The following is a 25,382-nucleotide window of genomic DNA, read 5'->3' as shown; positions in this document are numbered from 1 at the left end:
GGATGTTTGCATTGACAAAGTCAAAAAAACTCTGAGCAAGTGAATTGTGGGTCATATAAGTCTCCCAGTTTATAGAGGGGTAGTTGAAGTCACCCATAAGTATGATGTTAAGCTGAATGTTAAGAGATTCCAGTAGGTTTAGTTAGTAGGTGTGGTTTTCCAGACTCATGTTAGGGGATCTGTAGCGAAAACGTTTTTGATAGGGTGCACACCTATGGTTAGTTGGGCTTGGAGCAGCTCAAGCGAGTCATGTTGTCGGATCAGACTAGCAATGTACTTGTCATATATAAACACAGAGATGCCGCCTCCCTTTTTTATCCTGAGCTGAGATGGATTGAAATGATTGAAAGACATTGTGGCTTTTGATAGCTGGGGTGCTGTCCAGGGTTTTGAACTATGTTTCTGTGACTGCACATATGTCTGCATTCTCCAGGGTGAGGAGTACTTCCTGGGAGTGCAGTTTTTTTATTTAAACTCCTAGCATTGAGAACCAGTACCTTTAGGTAGTCATGAGTGATTTTTGTTATGTCAGAGGGTTTAACAATTTGGCACAGCCTAAAAAAGGCACTGTGGAGGTAGATGAAGTTTTTGCCAGTATCTAGAAGCCACGTGGTGGCAAGTGCAAACCATCTCTTGAAAAGCATTGTGGTTTGTCGAACATCTCTCCCCAGGCTGACAAATATTGGATCCACTTGTTGTGACACTAGAAACTAAGTCAATTGTTGAGGTCAGTAATTTTTTGCTAGTACTGTAGCCTCATCATTTGTGAAAGTAGGATGCTACTCAAGGCAAAATTCATACCTACCTGGGGCACATATTTAGACAGCACCATCATGTCTCTCCTTGTATAGTCCAGTGATGTGCATCTTATGTCATTTATGACCACATGGACTATGACCATGTCATATGGGTACTTGTGGTTTAAAGACCTAAGTGCATGCATGATCTGGAAGATCCTGGCTCTAGACAGACAGCTGATTGGGATCTTCTCCTTGTTTAGCCTGGTAAGGGGGACAACAGTATGTCCTACAATGGAATCTTCAGTAACTAGAAAGTTTGGCTGTGTGGTGTGTTGCCTTATGGGCTCAGAAACAGGGCTACTATGATTTTCACAGTTATGTGTTGTATGGGATACTGTCTTTTTGAGTCTGTGTGGGGCCACTGAGAGATGCTTTTAGAAGGTATTGGAGGTTTGGGTAGATTACATCTGAGTACCTCCGCATATGTGGGTCTATATGTTTTTTCCTTAGTGCTGGTAGTGAATGTTTTGGCTGTACTGCTGACAACCTGGTTTGTGTGTATGTGAGAGCATGGCCTCCAATGACATTCTGTATCTACATCTCTAACACACTGTGTCTGTCTGTTTCTAAAATTAAATGGTTGTCAGTGATCATGAGGCAGTTACTACCCTGCCTCAAGATGCCCATATAAATATAGAAAATAGAGGTATGACTGCTGAATCTTACAGAAATGCACTGTATAAGCACATACACGATCATGGATCATGCCATCCCCAACAGAACCAAGACGGTATCCTCCAAAAAAAGAAAGCCAATCTGGTGGTCCCCTGCCATAAACAAACTCTGCAACAGAAGGAAGAAGCTGTTGCAAAAAAGAGTAAAATCCCAAAATTGGAGGAACTCCCTGGTCAGCCTCAGCAAGAAACTGAGATCCCTCATAAAATCCTCCAAAGCCAGTTATGAGAATAAAATTGCCACTAATTCCAAAGACAACCACAAAGCATTCTACAGCTATGTCAAGAATCTCAATGGCAACACTCAGATCTGCTCTGTGCTACAGCACAATGGCACTAAATATACAGAACCAACCGATATTGCCAACATCCTGGCAGATAGATTCAGTGCTAACTTTACCCCCTCTCATCCCCCCAAAGGGCCTATCTTAATATCGGAAGAATGCAAAGCCCATGGTTTAGGAGTTATCTCCAAAACAGGGAACAAGCAGTGCTTTGGGACAACAACCTATCTTCCTTACTCCCAGTAAATATTGGGGTTCCACAAGGCTCAATCTTAGGTCCCCTCCTTTTTTCATTATTTATCAATGACCTACACTGGAATATACCACAAGCCACCTGCATTCAATATGCTGATGACACAACTTTAATCTGCACTGCTAAAAATGTTGCCTCCCTCCAGTCCCTCACCCAAACAGTTTTCCAAAATGTAGAAAAATGGTTTATGCAACACTGCCTCCTCCTTAACCCCAAAAAACAAAACTTCTTCTCTTTACTCCTACTCACAAATCTCCCATACCATTCTTCTCTATCTCCTCTAATAATGCTACCAGTATTACCCCTGATATGACCACTCGACTATTAGGTGTAACTATTGACAACCAGCTTAATTTTGATGACCATATTAACACCACCATTAAAGCTGTTAACAAAAAAATTGGTACTCTCTACAGAATCAAACCCTTCCTACCCCAGCAGCTAGAAAAACCATTGCCCAGACCCACCTGATCTCCACCCTTTTCTATGCCTCTGCTATATATACTAACTTATCTAAAACCAACATTACCAAACTCTCAACCTGTTACAATAGTATAGCTAGATTCATTACTACTACTCCCCTCAGAACTCACCATTGTCTCAACCTCAAACAACTAGATTGGTTAGAGCTAAAGAACCAATTACTCTATCAACAATTACTCATCATTCATAAGACCCTTTATTACCCTGATGATACCCCTAGCCTTACACAACTGATTTCACCTTATAAAAACCTAGCCACACTTCGCTCTGCCAATAAACTCCTAGTATCACTGACTAAATCGTACAATAAAGCTGGGGACTCAGTATTTTCTAATTCCATTGGTAAAACCTGGAATCAACTCCCTCATGAAATAGCTAATCAAGACTCTACCTCTCTTTTCAAAAAACATGTCAAAGAACATCTTAAAACTCAATGGCTGTGTCCTTGTTTTAACCCCGACTGAAATCACATCTCCTTACTCCTAACTTTCAGCCCCCTCCCCTGACTGAGCTCCTAAATAACACTTTCAATTTTTGAGAGTTATATTTTAGAAATAGGCTCCACCTTATATTTGTTTTCCTCCCCCTTGCAATTTCATCTTGTGTTTTTGCCTCTGTTTTTTACTAGGCTAACTGCAGCATAATGCATTACTTTTAAATTTATTTTCCTATTTTAATTGTCTGCTTTTTGTAATTTCTTGTGTTTCTAAACAAGTCTACCTTTGTACTATTTTATTCATATTGGTGTTTTTATGTGTTGAATTATTGTTTATTGCTTGTATTGGAGCTTTTCTCCCTGGGCCTCTACTGAAAACAGATACATGTCCAGCTAGACTAGCCCGGTCAACAAATGTAAAATAAAATAAATAAAAAAATAAAATAAAAATAAAATGTAATCACGGATGAACAAGTAAAGACTACACTCTCCAAAGCCAAGAATACAGCATCCATGGGACCAGACAACATCCCCGGCTGTGTACTGCATGAACTACAGAATGAACTGGCACCCTGCCTAAGTACCATGTTCAATCATAGACTCACCTCAGGCTATGTGGCTACTGAATGGCACACAGTGACAGTTATCCCACTCTACGAAGGGGGTACCACCATGGACCCCGGAAATTACCGCCCCATTAGCCTGACAAGCCTGGTCTGCAAGGCCATGGAATGTATCATCTTGGAGCTTATAAACAAAGACATAGGTAACCTCCAAACCCTGGACCCCACTCTGTTTGGGCTTGTAAAAGGTAGATCATGTCTACCAAACCTAATTGACGTCTTTAAAGCAGTCACCAGAGCCATAGACAAGGACAAGGTAGTGCACACAGCCTATCTTGGCCTCGCCAAGGCTTTCGATACCATCCCCCACTCTGGAACTATAGATAAACTCACTAAACTGGGTATAAATCCCTATGTCACAACATGGGTGGCCAACTGGCTCACTGGCAGAAACCACATAGTAAAAGTAGCTGACTCCAAGTCTGATTTCAGACCAGTGACGAGTGGAGTACCACAAAGTTCGGTCCTGGGTCCTCTCCTGTTCAGCATCTACTTCTCTGAAATGCCGGCCAACAAAGAAGGTCTTTGGCTAACAAAGTTGACAGATGACTGCAAACTGGGAGCCATAATAGAATCACCTAATGATGTAGACATTCTGCAAAAACGCCTCACAAAGACAGATGCTTGCTGTCAAAGTCATGGCCTCAAGCTCAATGCCAAGAAGTGCACTGCCATCCCCTTTGGGAAAAACTTGGTACCCATGAACTACCGCATAGATGATAGCTCACTAAATACCGAAAGTGTCGTCAGAGACCTCAGGACACAGGTGGACAGTAGTCTCTCCTTTGATAACCATATCATCACAGTAGTCAGGAAATCCTTCTACGTGGCACACCTCATCACAAAAGGGTTCTCCTCTAAAAAAAAAGGAGGTCATTGTTCCTCTCTACTCATCCCCTCATCAGATCCATTATAGAGTATAATGCCCTGTTTGACATGTATCTCACAAAACACCTACAACAATTGGAAAGGCCACAGAAATACCTCACTAAGAGGATTACCAGCCTCAAACAGATGCCATAAGCAGACCATCTCAAATAACTCCAGCTCTACTCCATCACATATCACCTACTCAGAGGCGATCTCTGCCTAATATACAAAGCTATGTCAAACCCAGAGCTGTTAGACATGCTACACTTAAAGAAATCCTAGTCTCTCTCTACCACATGCTCCAGGGACCTAAACCTTGTCACCACAATAAGCAGAATATGCTGGAGGGATAGATTCCTGTCCCAGAGACTTCCCAAACTCTGGAACAAACTACCCATTCATGTCAAGCAAAGTTCTTCATTGCCCCTCTTTAAGAAAAATCTTGACGACTGAATGGGAAATAGAAAATTCACCCTGGGAATCTCTTCTCGACAGGGGCACAGGAAAATAATTTTCTTGAGTGGCAAAAGCCAGGGAAACTTTTTGGCTAGGCTTATATAGGCCCCAGGGCTGATAGCCTAGTACCTATCTATGAACCTATGAACCTATATCAACCAGTCCAGAAACAGAGATGACAGGGAAGTGCCTATCCATTACACCAGAATTTAGTAGATGGGAAGGAGTCAGGCAGAGTCACTTAAAGGTGTAAGAGAGAGTGTTTAGTAGTATACTATAAGATGACTTACTGTGGTGCTGCCCTCTGCACAAACTGGCAGCTCTTCGAGTGTCTATGAACAATGGGAGACTATGGAGATTGCTTCCAATAGTGGACTGTAAACTGGAGAGGTTTGTTTATATAGGAGGCACAGGTAGCCATGCAGGATAAAAGACTTCTACACAGTTAAGCCCTCAGGCCAATCACAATAAGCCTTCCACCAGCAGTTTCTAAATTAGATGGGTTGAATCAGCCCTCTGCTCCCACCAGAGTGCAGAATAGAATCCTCATCTTAAAAAACTAACCTGTATAACAATAACATAAAAATTCTCATAACAACATAATGTCGATACACATTTCAATAGGTTGCTCTGCAGTCATTCCACTAAGGAACTGCTTCTTATCCTATTTAAAAACTGACTAATGTATACCCTCCTCAAATCAAACAATAAATATGAATACAAATTAAAACTAAAACATGAGCAGCAGTGTGAATACAAGAAACACACACACACACACACACACACACACACACACACACACACACACACACACACACACATACACACACACAACATACATTATATTGAAGAGTAACTGATTATATCCTCCCCGTTTCATAGAGATCTTTGAAATAATCACCCAGAAAAATCATTGGTCACAGTGATATTTTCATGTCAAGCCCTTAACCACATTTCATGTCAAGCCCTTAACCACATTTCCTTAAAGAAACCTGAAATGTTAATCCGAACATATCAAGCTGAACACTTTTGCAACAGGATTTGTTATACCTAATTTACAAAAAGGAGCCATGTGCACTGTAGCTATAAAAAGAGAAAAGCATGATTTCATTAGTGCTCTCCCCTGAAAAGTCAGTATAGAAATCATTCACCTTAAATCACTTATACAATATAGCAAAATGTGACCAGTCCATTAGATCTTTGTTTCAGTTTCACCTGTAAATCATAAAACCACATCACCACGTTCATCCTCCACTCTCATAGCTGTAACTACAAAGCCAGTGCTGTCATGTAGAGGGATAATAACCTTGACTACAGGCCAGGGACCCAGATTTTATTAGCTGCTTGGGAGCTAGAGGTGCTGGGAGAGGAGAGATGAGGGAGTTACCATCCTAATGATATCCCTAGTAAATGCCAGGGATAGTGCAGGACAAATGTATTTCAAATGGCTGATTTGGGTGGCAACATGGAGGTGGGGGGCAAGATGTTGTACATTCTCATTGCACTGTCACCCCTGGGCACAACACCATAACCGGAAGGTGAGAGAAACTGGGATAGGTCTTAAAAAGAAAAAAAAGACAGTGGATATCAGATAGCACCAACTCCCCAGGTAACCCTTGTGTTCCACATTGGCCATGGTTATAAATGGTCATAGTCCAAAGGGTAGAAACAAACTGAATGGAAGACCCGATGATGGATGGGAGCACTAGGGATGGCTATCGGAATGAAGCAGGGAAGCAAAGCAAGCTCAAAAAATACTTATCATTAATGCATACTATATTAATTCATCCAGATAACAATTTCATTCACATAAACATACAGATAACAGGGAATCAAGGTAGGTGCTGTCACAGAAACTTGCTTACAAAAATATATTTCCCAAATACCTGTTTAAAACTACTTCCACTCAGCTCAGCCCACCAACCAGTGAGGTGATGTACCCATCTTCACAAGCAATTAGTTAAAAATAGGATTATATAAACAAACTGAGTGCATTAAATACTCCAGAACTAGGCTGCAATTAACACCACAAACTACAGTTTTGTAATTCACACTCCTCCATGTCACGCCAAGAACAAGGCCACTTTCTTGACAAACTTATAACCCTCTCCATAACAGAAAATACATTTCTACTCAGTGAACTGAAATATCTATCCATTACCTGAAAGAACTATACCTCAACCAATAAGGAGTTGCAAAATAGTAGACTTTATTTATTAATTAATTCATTTATTTAAATAGTTATTTGACATTTGTTAACCGGGTTGGTCTGACTGTGCAAGATGCCCTTTTTCAGCAGAGACCCGAGGAGAAAAGCTCCATTACAAAATTTAGCAATATAGTGATTAATACAAAAATTACAGGAAAAGTACAATTAATCTTTATACAAAGCAACTAAAATAATACAAAAAACAAAGAAAAGACATAAAAGTAAATCATAGAAATATTGTACACTAAATATGAAAGTCAAAGATTTAAAACAATTTATGGCATAAGAGAATTCAGCAACAGTCATTGCATTATAGTGCATTAAGAGGAGTCAGGAACAGGAGGAGAAGCTGAGGAGGAGATTAGGGGGAAAATAGTGATGAAGGAAGATTGAATGGGGGAAGGTAGAAATATCAGAAATTAGAGTTAAATACGTAGTTGAGGTAGAAAAGAAAAGGGGGCCTTAGCCGTTGAGAGAGAGGCAAGGGGGAAGATGTTCAAGTTCATAAACTTTAACAATCTTAAAAATGCCAGCAACAGGGAATCATATTTATTTGTATTTTATCACCAAGGATCATTTGCAGACTCTGCCTAGGATCGCTGTCTGATTAACTGACTTGCTCAGAGTCACACAGATGGGTAATAGAGACTGAGGGTATCAAACCCTGGATCACTGGACCACAGGAAAGAACCTTAATCCTCTGCACCAACTGCTAGACAAATATCATGACAAAAATCCCTGCTAGCCTAAATGTTGCTCCACCTCATTTTACTCTGACTACAGTGCCATGACATACCTCATACACACAATCTCAAGCCAAACATAATAAAAATACCATCTTCAAAGATAGTTCAAATGACAGCTAGGATATCCTGAAAAAATTGCCTTTCATCAGGTCATCTGGGACTGCATATCAGGCCTCCTTCTATCTTCTTTGTGGATTGTTTACAATCCTCTACAACACTTTATATAATTGCACTGGTAAATTCATTACATGAAGCACAAATATGGTGGAAAAGTAATTCTTATTGACACAATTACAGAATCAACAAATTATTACATCAAAAGAGAATAGCACTTAGAAATTCAAAAGCTTAAGCTAACATAACAAGACTAAGGTCAAATATATTCAAAACAAACTCACAAAAACAAACTTTCATTTGAGGAAAAACTTGCAACAAAGATTGGTGACAATAATAACGTAGGAAAAATCAATACACTAGATTCCCCACTACAGCACGACAGTGGTCAATGCAGGGAACAGTAACCACTAATGGAAGGTAAGGTTCTGTGACCAATTGGTAATGAGAGCGATACCAAACCTGGGTACCAACGTTTTATACAGGACACAGTCTACTGGTCTCCACCTCTTTAATTCATACTTCAAATATTAACACTAGTAAGAGGTATGTTTTTTCATAGAAACTACACACACGTACATATTTCCATAACTCGTCAGAAATGGAGGGTGGCTTCAATTTGCAAAAATGGGTTTATTAAAACCTATGGTATATTCTCATCTATCTTTTTTACTTCATTTCTTACACTCTTTACAATTCACAAATACGAGTTAGTGTAGGGCACTTGTAATAAAGACATTTATTTTTGCAATTTCAAGTATTAGCCGTGAAACTTGTCTAGGTAAACTGATTTCAATGTTTTAGATAATTGTTTTTAGCGAATTGTCGTAGTAACACACCAATTATCCAATAGGATTCAGGTAAGGTGTGTTCAGGTTTTTAAACAGAGTGTGTATAAATTGCTCAAGTTACTGTGTAACAGATGTTTGACTTTTTATCTTCTGAAGAAGTTGGGTTTGTTCCCAACGAAAAGTGTATCGTAATTATCGCACTTAAAGTATTAAAGAGCGTTACGTAAGGAGCCCTGCCTCTATTTGTTTTTCCTAGTTTGCTTGTCTTTGGTTTTTACGCACTCGACAATAATAACGTGTTCTACACATCCACATCTGAGAATGGAAGTGGAAGAAACAGGAAGGTAATATGCTAGATCAAAATGGTGTCACTGCAACCACGCTAATACACTAACTCACAGATATATAACAAACTTCAGGCCATAAGTAGGATGGCAAGTGCAGTTTTGAAGCAAGTTTTAGGCCATAATAAAGAAACCCATTCACTCCCTTGCCCCCCCCCACACACACACACACACACACACACACGCACACACGCACACACACACACACACACACACACACGCACACACACATATCAAAACTTTGTTCTCAGTAAACTGAAAGGCCAGCTCCCTAAGACCAGATGGGACACCAAGACACTTAGTTTGTTGACTAAAGACAAAAAGCTTAGTATATTCTCTTACACACATTTATAATATGATGAATACAAAAGGAGAACCTCTGTGAAAACAAAAATAAGCCAATAAAACTAAAAACTGTTTACCAAGTTGCTGCCTCTAGAATACTTGTAGAGTCCATCCTTTTCCAAAAAGCCACTAAAGAAGCCAAAGCCCATGTGGAATGGGCCCTAACCCATATATATATATATATATATATATATATATATATATATATATATATATATGGGTCTACTTTGAAAGACCGACACGCTACTTCGCTGACACAAAAATCACCGACGCCAGATAACCGACAACACACAAAACCGACAACGCAAAACACCGAACACCATAACACCGACGCACCGAACGTAAACAACACATCACACTACATAGCATACCCACTAGCCCTAACCCAAACCCTAACCCTAAGGTCCGACACTATCGCACACTCACCCTACCTGCACCCTAACCCTAACTCACTTAACCCACCCCTAACCCCAAGGTCCGACACTATCGCACACTTCACCTACCTGCACCCTAACCCTAACTCACTTAACCCACCCCTAGCCCAAGGTCCGACACTATCGCACACTTCACCTACCTGCACCCTAACCCTAACTCACTTAACCCACCCCTAGCCCAAGCTCCGACACTATCGCACACTTCACCTACCTGCACCCTAAACCTAACTCACTTAACCCGTCCCTAAACTACAGTCCCTCACTATCACACACTTACCTTACATGAACCCTAACTCCGACACTAACACACACTCACCTTTCCCACAGCCTAACCCGAAATCCCACAATATCGCACACTTACCTCACCGCTCCTAACGCCGTCACTGTCGCACACTTATCGAGTCGCGATCGCACATTACCCTTGTTGGTCTTTCCGCTGTCGGCAAATCACCCTGTCGGTAAACTTACCTGTCGGTCGTTTGGTCTTCGTTTTCCGCGTGTCGGGGAATCGTCGGTTCGGTCTTTTAAAGTAGACCCATATATATATATATATATATATATATATATATATATATGTGTGTGTGTGTGTGTGTGTGTGTGTGTGTGTGTGTGTGTGTGTGTGTGTGTGTGTATATAATATATATATATATATATATATATATATATATATATATATATATATATAAAATATACACACATACATACTGTACATACATATATGTATATATACGTTTGTGCGGTGTGTGTAAGAAAGTTTAGCTAAAATTCATTTAAAAAAATCATAACAAAAATACACTTAGTACATAAATTAAATACATAAAAAATAAACACATTAATAATTTTGCTGCCTGTATTTATAAAACAATATTAATGGAAATCATGTCATTCAAACATGGTCTAATAGAAGAATTTAATATGTTTTCTCAATTTAACTCTCAATACTCAGTTTGTGTTTCCCAATACTTTTCCCGCCCCTCAAACTGGGGTAGGTACTTTCTCCAATACGAAAAAAAAAAAAAAAACTTTTTAAAATGTTTACATACCAAAGTGTGACATGCTATTGCTTTTTATACTCATCATAATAAGCCACTTCCAGGCAGGGTTAGAACCCATTCCACATGGGCTTTGGCTTCTTTAGTGGCTTTTTGGAAAAGGATGGACTCTACAAGTATTCTAGAGGCAGCAACTTGGTCCTCTGTATGTCCTTTTACAAAGCACTACAAACTGGAGTCCTTTTCCAGCTCCAGAGCAGGATATGCTAGGGCCATTCTCCAGGATTCCTGCTTTCTTGGCTTACTGTCCTCCTTCCTTATTTTTTAAGCTATGGTAATCTACCAAAATTGCTTAGGCTACTGCAACAGTGATCTGTTGTTGAACATGGTACCATTCTGTCAGTTTGTTGTTTGTCTTTTCGGCTTTTCCCAGTTAGGGGTTGCCACAGCGGAACTCCGGTCCGCTAGTGATTGGCACTAGATTTTTATGGTGCCGAGTTGCCAGCCCGACGCCCAACCTTCAGCGAAGGCATGCCCATTCACGCATGTCCTTCAGAGGCCATAGTACAATTCTGTCAGTAAACTTACCAAAAAAGTACCTGTTCTAATATATCACTATTGCAGGAGCTACCCTTCCTTCCAGCCCCCCTTCTTTTGGTGTCATTTTTTGGTATTGCCACTGTTTGGATGTCTATACCCTCATGTATATTGATTACCTTTGATATGTTTCCCAATATTGTTCCTTTCAGGGGAATAAGTATTTTGGTGCTCTGACTGCCCTTTTATATGGAGGACTGCATGACAGAAAACATTCAGCCCTTGCTCTTTTCTTTTTAAGAAAATTAGAATCCGTAACAATAGGGGAGTACAACATTATGACACACTATATAAAGAATGTCTTTCTGAGCTAAATCCATGAAACTCAGCAGTACATTGTGCACTGTCAGAGATCCACTCAGGAAGAACAAAGGCTTAAGGTGATATAAAATTAACTTACTCCAATGATGACAACAAAATTCATTACCCTAATTCATGTCCATAATATAATATTGATGTGTGTATGGACTATATTATCCTAAATGTATTGAGGATTACTAGAGCAAAATATATGGGATTATCCAGCTCTAAATAAAAATGGGTTGTCTTTCAATCTGTGTTTTAGTTACTAGAACCATTTTTCTACAGTCAGCTTGGTATCCCATTGATAACCGCTTTGAATATTTTGTGGTTATTCATGTCATCTTATCATAGTCATAGAAGTGACAATGTAGGTTAAGGTGAGTCAGTCAGGTTTATGGAACTATTATGTAGTAATACATGTTTAGTACTAACAAGCTTAGAGAAATAGCTTTATCGGTGTTAAAGATTGTAAAAGGTCCACTCTGATTAAGTTTTATAGGACTCCATATATATTAAATGTAGATAAAATGGTAATTCCTTTGATGATCTATTATATATTATTTATTTATTATTTATTGACATTTGTTTACTGGGAAGGTCCACTGGGTTGAAAACCCATTTTCAGTGGAGGCTGGGGAGAAAAGCTCCAGAAAGTATTGCACAAATGCAAGTTTAAACATGGGTATAATGAGATTACAATATTAAGCTGTATACAAAAAAGAAAATAACTCTGTAGTGTGTATGACCTGTGGTACACCAACTCACCAGAAATATTATTCATTTACTATAGCAACCCAGCACGTGGAAACATAATTCCTGACATTCTTTTTGGGGGGGAAGAAGGATCACTGTGACTTTAGAATTTGTATAAAAGGAGGTGACCTACTTCTAGTTTGAGTCATAATACTGTTTGATATGACATATATGTTAAAGTAATAAAATGTTTGTACAAATAAGCAAACTCTGAAAAATGTAATTATTTAAATTGTGTAGGAACATAGAACTCTGAGTAGACATTTATGACCTTATGACCACAGGAAGAAAGGAAGAAGTTTTCTATTAAGTTGTGTTATATTGTATCTTAATACATTCCTCTAAAGAGGAATAACATTTTTAAAATCACAGAAATCCCTTTAGGTGGAATGTCAAGTTGAGAAGTTATATAAACATGTAATTAAGTAATTTATTGTACATATTCAGGTGAAGTAAATATAGGCTATCAACAGTAATGTAACAGACTCCATGAGAGAGTAAAAAAGTCTAAAATTAATTGGGAAAGAGCATTGGCAGTTAATATTAAAAGAAATACTAAAACCTAATCTTGCATTCAGCAACAGTGGGATGTGTGACTAGCAGACTTCTTAACTGTACCTATTTTGGAGAAAGTTCCATATTTTCAGGCTTTACTTACCCCTGCACATGATGTACCTATTTTTGAGGTATGTCCCTATTTAAAGTTTTAATTTACCACTTCAAACAATTTTCTGAATCCCTCTCATCACAAGTGATTTTTGAAGCTGACTGCGACATAGTAAACCACATTGCATAATCAGTATGTTGGTGATGCCAATAATTTAAAGAAAGAAGACACACAAATTACTCTCCATTTTTAGACACAAAAATAAATGACCTTGTGTGGTAGAATTTTGCAACAGAGCTCATTAAACTCTACAGATTTTATACTCTCTCTTTGACAATGTGCTTATATAAATATTTCCATCATTTCTGACTCTCAATCTCTCTCTCTCTCTCACTCTCTCTCTCTCTCTCTCTCTCTCTCATGTTTCTGATTAGTATTCCACATTCCTACTGGAAGCAGAAATCCAACCCACTATGGTTTCTTCAAGGGCAGGTCACGCTTACACAACCTGGTGGACTTTTTCGAGAGGGTCACCAAAGCAATGGACAAGGGCAAAATGATGCTTACTATCTACCTTGGCCTGGCCAAAGCACAGACTCACAAAACTAGGTATAAACTTCTATGCCACCCACTGAGCAGCCAGGTGGTTTAAAAATAGGACCCAAAAACTTAGGATAAGGGAGTCAACCTCTATAAAAAAGGGCAGTCACTAACAGAGTTCCTCAAGACTTGGTACTGGGGCCACTCCTTTTTGGCATCTACTATAATGAAGTCAAGGTCAACATCAAGGGCCTCTGGCTGACAAAGTTTGCAGACAATTGCAAACTATGTGCAATTATAGATTCCCCCAAACACACAAATACACAAATACCCTCCAAGAAGGCCTGGCAAAGACCAGTAACTGTTGCTAGAGCTGTGGCCTAAAACTCAGAGCCAAGAAATGTATAATTGTATCCTCTAGGTAGAAGGCTACCCCTGGAAACTACTATACTGACCCAGTGGTCAGGTATTTGGAAATGCAAGTAGACAGTAATCTGCCCTTTGTGCGTCAAGCATCTATAGTAGTAAGGAAATCATTCAAGGTTGCACAAGTTATAACCAAGGATATGACATGTAGATCAAAGGATGTCATTGTTCTGCTGTATTCATCAGACCAGTCATTGAGTACAACACCCCTTTTGGTATATACCTGATCAGGTATATGCAACAACTGGAACATCCATAGAGGATCTTCACAAAAAAAATACAGGGTATAAACAACATGTCATACAATCAAAGACCGTTCCCTGTAATCTGTCTCCTATAGACTGCTGAGAGGCGATATATGCCTGGACTACAAAGCAGTACTTTATACCACATTGATGCACCTATTGTACATCCACATAACAAACAGCATCAGAATTACCCATTCATGGGACTTAAACCTCATCTGCAACATAAATAGAACATGTTGAAGAGACAGGCATGTGTCTCAAAGATTATCCCTTCTCTGGAACAGGCTTGCCGTACATGTAAAGCAGTTTTTTTTCTTAATCCAGTACAACTGTAACTTTTTGCCAGTGGATGGGGAATAGGAAATTTACCCCTGGTCTGGTACCTATGCCTCTGTTAGACAGAGGCAGCCTGTAATTGCTTGACTACCCTTGCTTAAGCCAACATATACCCATTAAAATAATTATGTGGTATCAAGACTCGTCATATACATTTTGGAAGCATGGCTAGGATTAAAAACACTCCCTGAGGTCATTAGCTTAGTATCGCCTACAAACCTATGAACCTATGAATTATGTGCTATTTGGTGGTCAGATTTTATGCTAGTTAGATAACTAGATTTTTGGCTAGACGTACCTACTTTTTAAGAACCTTTGTACTGACATTCAATGTCTGCAAGTTGAGAGGTATTTAACAATAATCACAGAATTTGTTAACCTCTATAACAAGAATTCACTGAGTGGTTTATCTGTAACATGACCTTAGACCCGTACTGTCTCATTTTTATATAGATGGTACAATTTTCAAGGTTTTGTATTTATATAAAATCAAAGATAACTACTAAATATGACTTCAGAGAATACCATGGTTATTTTCAGGTTAAACTGACCTAAGGATTTTTCTCTTTTTAAATAACTAATTCAGATGTCAGATGGCATTAAATGAAAGTTATGTTCCTAGTAAATACAACTCAGCAATAATCATTCCTACAACAGAATGTGATGATAGTTGAAAGTTTGGGAATTGCAGACCTATTAATTTATTATACTGGTTAGAGTCTTGAAAGACCTCCATGTCTATAAATGCTTAACATCAGCATGAAATAAATCACCATGGGTTTCTGAAGGGATTATCATGTTTGTTAAACATTATTTCATTTCATAGTAATGCTGTAGAAGCTTTAAATGTAAGACTGGGAGTTGATATGGTTCAGCTACATGTACCTGCTCTCTTTGATACAATACCCTATGATATGTTTTTGTTGTCTTAAATCAGTTTTAGAGTAAATAAATTTGTATGTCATTTTTGACAGTTGTTTGCTGGAACTACCTGAGCTTTTATCACAGTTGCATAACCATATCAACTCAGGTTTGCAGGGACCTGTTTTACTCTTTTTTTTCTTGACCAACATGAGCAAAGCCCTATTTCTCTTGTGTCCTTTTAACTAGTGGTCTAATCTCACAGCTTCTCATAGAAAGAGTGAGACAGGATTCACTCCACCTGTCAGAGATCCCTCCTTCTCACTGGTGCAGCAAACTCAGAATGAGAACATAAAGACTGTTGGAGACGCTGTATATGGTTAGCTTGCTTGTGAGTTCATATACCTGTGAACGGAGTTTATAATTACTAGACTCACACAACATGTGCTATTTTTGCTGAGGTGCTGTGTTCTAAGCTCCAGTGATAGAAGAAGAAATAGCAGAATGTATTTAATTGTTTCAAAGACTGATTAATTAAGAAAGGATTTACAGTTAATTTAGATGGAAAATCATATACTTATCATAGTGTATTAAGTGGTATGCTGCAGGTTTCACTATTATGACCTATAGTTTTTGCCTTTTTGATGGATATCAAAGTACTGAAAAGGTCTGTCATAAAGTCTGTGTATGTCTTTTTTTTTAAGTCAAGTGCTTGATTATGAGACTGGAAGATGCATGACTATACGGGTTTGTATTGACCCTAGATAAGCCAACATTTAATATATTGTTAATTTTAATGCAAGCAAATGTGTTGTTTTGCATTTCAATCAAGACAGTGAGGGTTATGCTTACAGACCCATATAAAGATGTTAGCAATGGGATTTTTTACTAGTTTCACATTTTATAGTATTACTCTGTTAATAAAATATAAAAGATTTTATATGATGCACTGAGTTCCTTTGTTTTACGACAAGCTGCTTGTGGTTCCGTGCTCATTTACACATATGTTATAAGACCATTAATCGAGCATGGTACCGTTTTTGCATAGATCGTTGGGAAGATCTCAGAAACTTAAGAATGGGAATGATATTCAGTGCTAATAATATAGACTGCATGGATTGGATGAAAAAAATATAAATATACACTTTTACATGCAGACCATTTAACAAAATTAATTGCAATAAGGAATATAAAGTCAGGTCTGAGATGAAGATATTACAAGGCAATAAGACCACCAGAACGATGGTTCACTTTTGAAGTATGGTAATTGCAGTACATATGTGAAACACTAATATTCTCAGAAATGTTTACATAAAGGATTAACAGTTACGTGTAAGGAAGGCCTCAGGGTTGAAGTGTTTAGTTGACCATTTTATTGGTAACAATAACTACTCTACACAGGGATATGGGTATGAACTCCTCAGTGAATGACTATAAGAGACTAGGGTATGTTGTACCAATAACATTGTAACATTGGAATGTTTTATATACAACAAGTCTTCACTCATTTTATGGTAAAAGCAGCAACTTATGTTTTAGGGATGTTAGTGCTGAACGTAGTAAAATCCTCATCATCAGTTTGCAGTCGATACCGTTTGAGCATCTTTAAATTAGTAAGTAAAAGGGTAAAACATTTATTTAATGTACTTGCCTTATTTTATATAGGATCGGCAGAAAACAGCAAATCAGATTCGGCTATGTCGGAGATGGTGCCAGAGACCAGGCCCAAACCGACAGTGCCTATGAAGCCCATGAGCATGGGCTCTCACCTTTTGGGTTATGTTGGCATCGACACCATCATTGATCAGATGCGCAGGAAGACCATGAAGACAGGCTTTGACTTCAACATCATGGTTGTAGGTAAGGCAAAAAAGATTAGTGTTTCTGAGATAAAAAAAATGTGTTTTACTTGAATTAATCTTCAAATTAAAATTAACCAAAGAACATGCTTTGTAGGATACATTCTGTCTGCATGTGTGCACATGTATTTGCTAACTTCTATAAAATGACAGCAAGTTATACACATGTACATTATTTTTAAGATACACTATCTTTTTATTTCAGTTGCATTTCCTGCTGTACTGTTTTTGGTCATAATGGTCCTTGCCAAACCTTGAGCAGTACGAATAATAGACAATATTATAGCAGTGAAGCAGTGGTGGTGGTGCTGCGGTAGCGTTGTCGCCTCACAGTAAGATGCTGTCCGGTTCGATTCAGCTAGAGTGTCTTCTGCTTGGAGCCATGCATGAATGGGCGTACCTTTGTTGAAGGTTGTGCGTCAGGGCTGGTAACTCGGCACGTAAAAATCAACAACCAAGCATTAGCGGACCAGAGTTCCGCTGTGGCGACCCCTAACCGGGAAAAGCCGAAAGACACAACAACAACATTATAGCAGTGAAGCAATGCTGTCTCACTCTCTCTCTCTTTTTTTTCTAGCCATGCGGTCACTGGCTATTCTGTATTTTTCTGACATTCATCAAGATTTAAGAAAAAAAGGTTAGCAGTGCTACAGTCAGTGAAGTGCTTTTCTCTTAGCAGGCACTCTCACTGATGGTTTGGCATATCAGAGATAATAAGTGTTTTTATCAATGATTTCTGATAACCATCTTCTTTTATCCAACCTAGAGAATTAACAGCAGACACCACACTGCTATCTGCTTGGACCATTGTTTTTAATCTGGGTAAAGATTACTGAACCCAAATAAATTTGAATTATAAAATTTCAGGTATGTGCAATATGCTGAACTACTTTGCACCCAAATAATGTTGCATTGCCATCAAATGATAAAATTAATTTAGGTATTAATTTGCTTGTTTAATAGACAGGTAAGTGGGCTGGCTTAAAATACTCTTTTCAGTCACAAACCAAGAACAAGGCAGACAATCACATACAAACCAGCTTTAATGCAAATGTAAACAGAATGTTGGTGTGATGTCATAGAGCAATCTAAATGCCTTTTCACAGCACACTTGTATATATAGTAGAAGGAGAAGGTGTCAGTAAGGGTTCCATTGCAAATCTGTTATATTCAAAGCGCATGTACTAGCAAAACCATGCCAACCTAGAAACAAAGGTACTCCACCAGAGGCCATTTAAAGATTGTTTATAAGCTAATTACATTTGTAAATGGCTGCCAGGTACTTCAATAGAGTGGCCTTAAATAAATTTTTGTTTTGTTCATTCATAAGTTGAGTTGGCAGGTGAATCAGCCAGTTGCTTAGTAAGTCAACAATAATACCAAAAAAAGAGATTCTGCCCTGACGAAGGTTCATGTTAGCTTTAAGCGGTTGTTCACCCATTAATGTCTGCTGCATGACCAGCTACATCTAAATAGGTAGTATAACTGTCTACAGAAGTCTCTGTTATAACTCATTAATCTAAAATACCCTAAAAGAACATAAATCTGTCAACAAAGTGTTACCTCGATGCATGTATCCAGCTAGAAGAAAATAAAAATGTCATTATATATTTCAGATATTAAAAACCTACAATTTAGAACAGGTAACCATTCACCATTAACATGATTTACTAGACAGGTACAGAACATTAGAGCTACCACAGCTAAAAAAGTGCATAGACAAGGAATAATGTTTACAAGGATGTCATAAGAATTTACATTGCATTGTACTTGTTTTGTCCATAACTTTGAACTAGTGAACAATAACCTTTCCAGAATCAAGGCCAAACTGAATCATAATTCTTCCTGTTAAGCTCTTTGGCCAAATGAAGTCGTATAAATATCCTCAAATGTTGCCCAATAAGGGAAGTTTTGTAGTTTTGTGCTGTAATAAAGCTAGTGTTTTCAATTCTAAAGGAGAAAAGAAAAAGGCATCCAGCCTATCCTGCATGAACAGCTAAGCTGATCAAGTACTTAGTCACAAGTGTTTAGTCAGAGCTATTACTACCACTCACTACTAATTAAAAGTGCATCCACTACTAATTCATAGTACATCCGCCACTAATTCATAGTGCTTCTACTACCAATTCATAGTGCATCCACTACTAATTCATAGTGCATCTGCTACTAATTCATAGTGCATACACTACTAATTCACAGTGCATCTGCTGCTAATTCATAGTGCATCCACTGCTAATTCATAGTGCATCCACCACTAATTCATAGTGCATCCACTGCTAATTCATAGTACATCCACCACTAATTCATAGTGCATCCACTGCTAATTCATAGTACATCCACCACTAATTCATAGTGCATCCACTGCTAATTCATAGTGCATCCACCACTAATTCATAATGCATCCACTACCAGTTTATAGTGCATCCACTGGTAATTCATAGGTTCATAGGTTCATAGGTTGGTACTAGGCTATCGGCCCTAGAGCCTATACAAGTCTAGCCATAAAAATTCCCTGGCTATTTCTTCCCATAATATTTACTTCCCTGGACCCCTGTCTAGCAGGGTGACTGACGTGATCCCCGGAGTGAATTTACTGTCTCCCATCCAATTGTCAAGGTTCCTTTTGAAGAGGGCCAAAGAGGCGCTCTGCTTGACATGTATGGGCAGTCTATTCCAGAGTCTGGGGAGTCTGTGGGTCAGGAACCTATCCCTCCAGCATGTTTTGTTCATTGTGATGACAAGGTTTAGATTCATGGAGCATGTGGCTCTGAGGGATTGGGATTTCTTTAAGTGTAGCATGTCCAACATCTTTGGGTTTGACATGGCCTTGTATGTTAAGCAGAGATTGCCTCTGAGTAGACGATAAGCGACAGAGTATAGTTGGAGCTTTTTTAGACGGTCAGCATAGGGCATCTGCTTTAGGCCTGTGATTCTTTTAGTGAGATATTTCTGTGGCCTTTCTAGTTGTTGCAGATGTCTTCAGAGGTACATACCAAATAGGGCATTGTATTCTATATTGGGCCTAATGAGTGATGAGTACAGTGGCACCATGACCTCCTTTTTACTGGATGAAAAGCCCTTAGTGATGCGATGTGCTACATAGAAGGATTTTCTGACTGTTGTAGCGATGTGGTTATCAAAGGTGAGACCACTGTCCACCTGTGTCTCTTATCCCACATTTGGTGTTTAGTGTACTGCCACTTATGTGGTAATTCATGGGTACATGTTTTTTTCCCAAAGGTGATAACCATACATTTCTTGACATTGAGCTTGAGCCCATGGCTCTGGCACCAAGCATCTGTTTATGTAAGTCTCTTTTTTAGAATATTCACATTATTTGGGGATTCAATAATGGCTCCCAGTTTTCAGTTATCTGCGAACTTTGTTAGCCAGAGTCCCTTAGTGTTGGCCTGTACTTCAGAGAAGTAGATGTCAAACAAGAGTGGTCCCAGGACTGAACCCTGAGGTACTCCACTTGTCACTTGTCTGGAGTTGGATTTGGAGTCGGCTACTTTTACAGTATGGGTTCTGTCAGTAAGCCAGTTGGCAAACCATCGAGTGAAATAGAGATTAATGCCCAGCTTAGTAAGTTTATCTATGAGTCCAGAGTGGGGAATGGTGTTGAAGGCCGTGGCAAGGTCCAGATAGGCTGTGTGGGCCACCTTACCCTCGTCCACAGCTCTGGAGACTGATTCGAAGAAGTCAATCAGCTTCAGGGGACAAGATCATCCCTTCACGAACCCAGACTGGGTGGGGTCCAGTGTTTGAAGGTTGTCAATGTCTTTGTTTATAAGTTCCATGATAATACGTTCCATGGCCTTGCAGCTCAGGTTCATCAGACTGATGGGGCAGTAGTTCCCAGGATCCAAGGTGGATCCCCCCTTGTAGAGTGGGGTAACTGTAGCTGTGTGCCATTCATTGGGCACAAAGCCTGAGGTGAGACTATGATTAAACATGACACTTAGGTGAGGTGCCAGTTTATTTTGTAGTTCATGTAGTACACAGCCCAGGATGTTGTCTGTTCCCATGGTTGCTGTATTCTTAGCATTGGAGAGTGCTTTTTTTACCTGTGTGGCCATTATTACTGGAATTTGGCAATCTTTCAGTATTGAGTTGGGCCGTTTAGGGGGTGACAGGGGGGTGAAGTTGGCACTGAATCGATCTACCAGGATATTGTCAATATCTTGGGATCAGTACATTTAATGCCATTCTGTTGTAGCTCAGAGCAGATCTGAGCATTGCTATTTAGATTCTTGACATAACTATAGAATGCCTTGTGGTTGTCTTTGGAATCTTTGGCAATTTTATTTTTATTTTCGTCATAGTGCATCCTGTACTAATTCATAGTGCTACTAATTCACAGTGCATCTGCTATGAATTCATAGTGAATCCACTGCTAATTCATAGTTCATCCTCCACTAATTCATAGTGCATCCATTGCTAATTCATAGTGCATCTGCTACTAAATCATAGTGCTGCTACTAATTCATAGTTAATCCATTACTAATTCATAATGCATAATTCTCCTGTTTGGTTTCTGACTTCGAAGTTTGCATTGCTTTCTTCTACTCAACTGTTTTTTTCACTGAGATCACCGCTTTCCTCACATCTCAAAGCCATGTAGTCAGTGAAATCATCATTCCTCCAAATTTCCAACACAATAGTTTGTGTATGTGTGTGTGGTTTGTGACTGAGTGCATGGGTGTGCATCCTGTTAATCCTGTTATACACTGGCATATCATAAATGACTGCTTCCCTGCCTTGCACCTGTTGCTTGCCAAAATATGCTCTGACTCTCCAATGACCCTGGGCAGGATAAAGCAGGTATCAGAGAACAAATGAAGGATATAGCAGCACTAGCTCACCAATCACGCATGTGTTGCCTTAGATTAAAATACATACAAAACATACATTACAACACAAAACCCTCTTTCTCTCCTTGTTTGTATCTCTTTCTCTTTACCAATATATGTGTTCAGATCTGTTCTCTTAGAGATATATTAAAGTTAAGAACAGCACTTTATCAGCAGTACTGAAAAGTCAGATACAGATACAACTGGCTCCGTAATTCTACTCATCCTGCCACCGTCCTGAAACTTAGTGCAGATATTCACCCTACCCCCAGACCCACACATCAACTACCCACCATGACCAACCCATTACTTTCCAGTGATCCCACCACAATTTTCATCCAGGTAATGAATCTAACCTCATTTTTTTCAACATTTCATGTCTAGATTTTTACTCCCCAGACATTCTAATCATCACTGAGATTGGCTAAAAAAAGAATTGGCAATTGATAATGAAATCATTCCCCCAGGTTTTAACATACTCAGAACGGACAGAAATTTTAAAAGAGCAGGTGTTATTATTTATGAAAACTATTTAGAAATAACTCCAGCCCAGCTAAATATCCCAAAATTTAATAATGCTGAACTTCTGATTGCATACCTCAAAATCAACCAAATGGAATCTATATGTATCTCAGCAGTATACATCCCATCAGGCAACAACATTACCACAGCCAAAAATATCCTACACTGGCTATCTGACAACATCCCTCAGGGAACCTTCATCTCAGGTGACCTTAATATAGACTGGCAATCCATAAATAGCAGCAACCCCAAGGACTCTATTCACCTATTTGGCTTTACTCTACTAATAAGCTCCACCATCAGAATCAACAAAAGCACTAATAGGCAGTCCGTACTGGACATTGACAAACTCCATAAAAAACACACCAAACAGCCAGTAAGTAGCAGCAATTCTCCTTATATTTCCAGGACCTGGTACCTCGGCATCTCGCCTTCAATGGGTCACAATACATTACAAAAAATAACAGTCTTTATATACAAATCAATTACAGCAATTATTCAATTAATTAAACAATCAACCTCAAAAATGGAGGGAAAAAAACTTTTGAATTGTTGTTTTGAATGACTTATATATTTTCTTATTATACATACCCCAATATATTAACTTAATTCCCAAAATTACTAAAAACTTTTGTATTAAATATTATATATCTCTCATAATATAATATAAATTCTTATAATGTGAATTATGAATTATGAAATACAATGAAATATTAACATACAAGATGAACATTATTATTGCATTTTAACAATTTGAACAATAAATTAATTCTTCAAATGCCTAATTCTAAATTCAAGCCAAAAGGCCTTAATGTATTAAACTTCAGAATCATCCTAGTTTCAAGTTCTAACAATTTATCACAAATATTGTCACCCTTAATGCAATGAGGTTTGCCTAATATACTAAATTTTAAACAATCAGATTTTCCCTCATGTATGTCACAAAATGCTTCAGAACGGACTAAATACACTTGAATTCCTAATGTCCCTTAAGTGTTCTAAGATTCTCAGTCTTACCATTCTTTTAGTTTGCCCAATGTACCACATATTATGACAACTACACCCTAATATATAAACAACACCACTGGATCTGCAGTTAAAGTAATGCATGGGGTTATGGTTAACATTATTAATGGATCTGATGTTAATAATTCTATCACAAATACTACAAGAGTTACATCTAAAAGAACCAACATTGGAAGCATAATCCATTCTTTTTGTACAAAGGTTATTATTTAATATTTCTTTTAAGTTCTTTCCTTTTTTGTATGAAAATATGATTTTGCGTGGAAAAAGCTTACCTATGAGCTCATCTTCACTAACCAAGTACCAAAATTTTTTAATTAGGGAAACAAATATATCAGAAAAAGCTGTATATTTTGTTACAAAAAATATATTTTCAACATCATCATCATCTTTCTCAACCATCCCTGAAAATTGCCTATATGGCTTCCTAAAGCTTCCTTGTTTGTTCAAAATTCCATTCATATGATCCAATAGTAGTTTTTCATCATAGCCCCTGTTATTCAGTCTCAAAAATACCTCTTTTAACTCATAGTTTAATTCAGATATCATACTGGTATGTTGGTGTATTCTTTTGAATTCACCATAGGGCAAAGCTTTTAGTAGATGAGGAGGATGCATGCTGGACGCATGCAAAAACATGTTTGCTGAGGTATCCTTTCTATAGGGTCTGTACTCAATCTTATTGTTACTTATGAATAAAGTTAAGTCCAAAAAATTAATCTGATTCCGATTGACCTCATAAGAAAAAGACAGACTATGTTCATTATCATTCAATTCTTCAAAAAATTCACAAAACTCATAAATATCCCCTTTGCATATGAATATCAGGTCATCAATGAACCGTTTATACAAGATAACCTTATTATGAAAAAATATGCTAGGATAAATGAACTTTTTCTCAAAAAAATCCATGTATATTACGGCATAATTGGGAGCATAGGCAGCTCCCATTGCCGTTCCTTTTTTTTGTAAAAAATATTCACCATTAAATGTGAAATAATTATGGGTCAAACAGAATTCCAGAAGTGAGATCAAAAAATTAGTTCTGGGACCTTCACCTAACATATTGGAAATCGCATCAAGTCCCCATCTAATGCTGATGTTAGTATATAATGATTTAACATCAATAGTCACCCAATAATAGTCACTATCCCATGTTATCTTCTGTACTTCATTTATTAACTCTTGGGTGTTACTGATATGAGCACTAACCCTACTGATGTAAATTTTTAGTTGCGAATCCAGGAAAACATTAACATTTTCCAAGAAAGATGCAATCCCCGACACTATAGGCCTACCAGGAGGCTTGTTAAGATCCTTATGAATCTTAGGTAAGGCATATAGTATGGGTGAAACAGGGTCCTTTATGTACATTTTGTTAACATCAACATTAGAAAAGAATCCCAATCTTTCTCCCCTTTCCAAAAGATTGAGAAGTTCCTCATTATACGATTTAAGTGGGTCCCTACTAAGTTTTATGTATTCATCATTGTTCTGAAGCAAATTGTTAACCATAACACAGTAATCAGATTTATTTTGTATCACCCAATTGCCCCCTTTGTCAGCACATTTAAATATATAATTATCCTTAAGTTTC

The 25,382-nt window shown here is 38.2% G+C and overlaps 1 protein-coding gene across 3 annotated transcripts in view; it reads left to right on the top strand.

Annotated features, from left to right (window-relative positions):
* The window catches only part of SEPTIN3 (septin 3), a 743,127-nt gene that overhangs the window by 438,753 nt on the left and 278,992 nt on the right, over positions 1–25,382 (top strand). For all 3 annotated transcript variants that reach the window (XM_044075351.1, XM_044075343.1, XM_044075358.1), the window contains one exon: positions 17,191–17,385. In XM_044075351.1, the coding sequence (XP_043931286.1) occupies positions 17,191–17,385 (195 nt within the window). The remainder of the gene's footprint in view (positions 1–17,190; positions 17,386–25,382) is intronic.

Source organism: Protopterus annectens, chromosome 1.part1 (assembly GCF_019279795.1).
Source record: "Protopterus annectens isolate FY-2018-M chromosome 1.part1, PAN1.0, whole genome shotgun sequence".
Lineage (NCBI taxonomy): Eukaryota > Metazoa > Chordata > Ceratodontiformes > Protopteridae > Protopterus > Protopterus annectens.
Note: the sequence above shows the minus strand (reverse complement) of the source record. Positions and strands in the feature narration are given on the sequence as shown.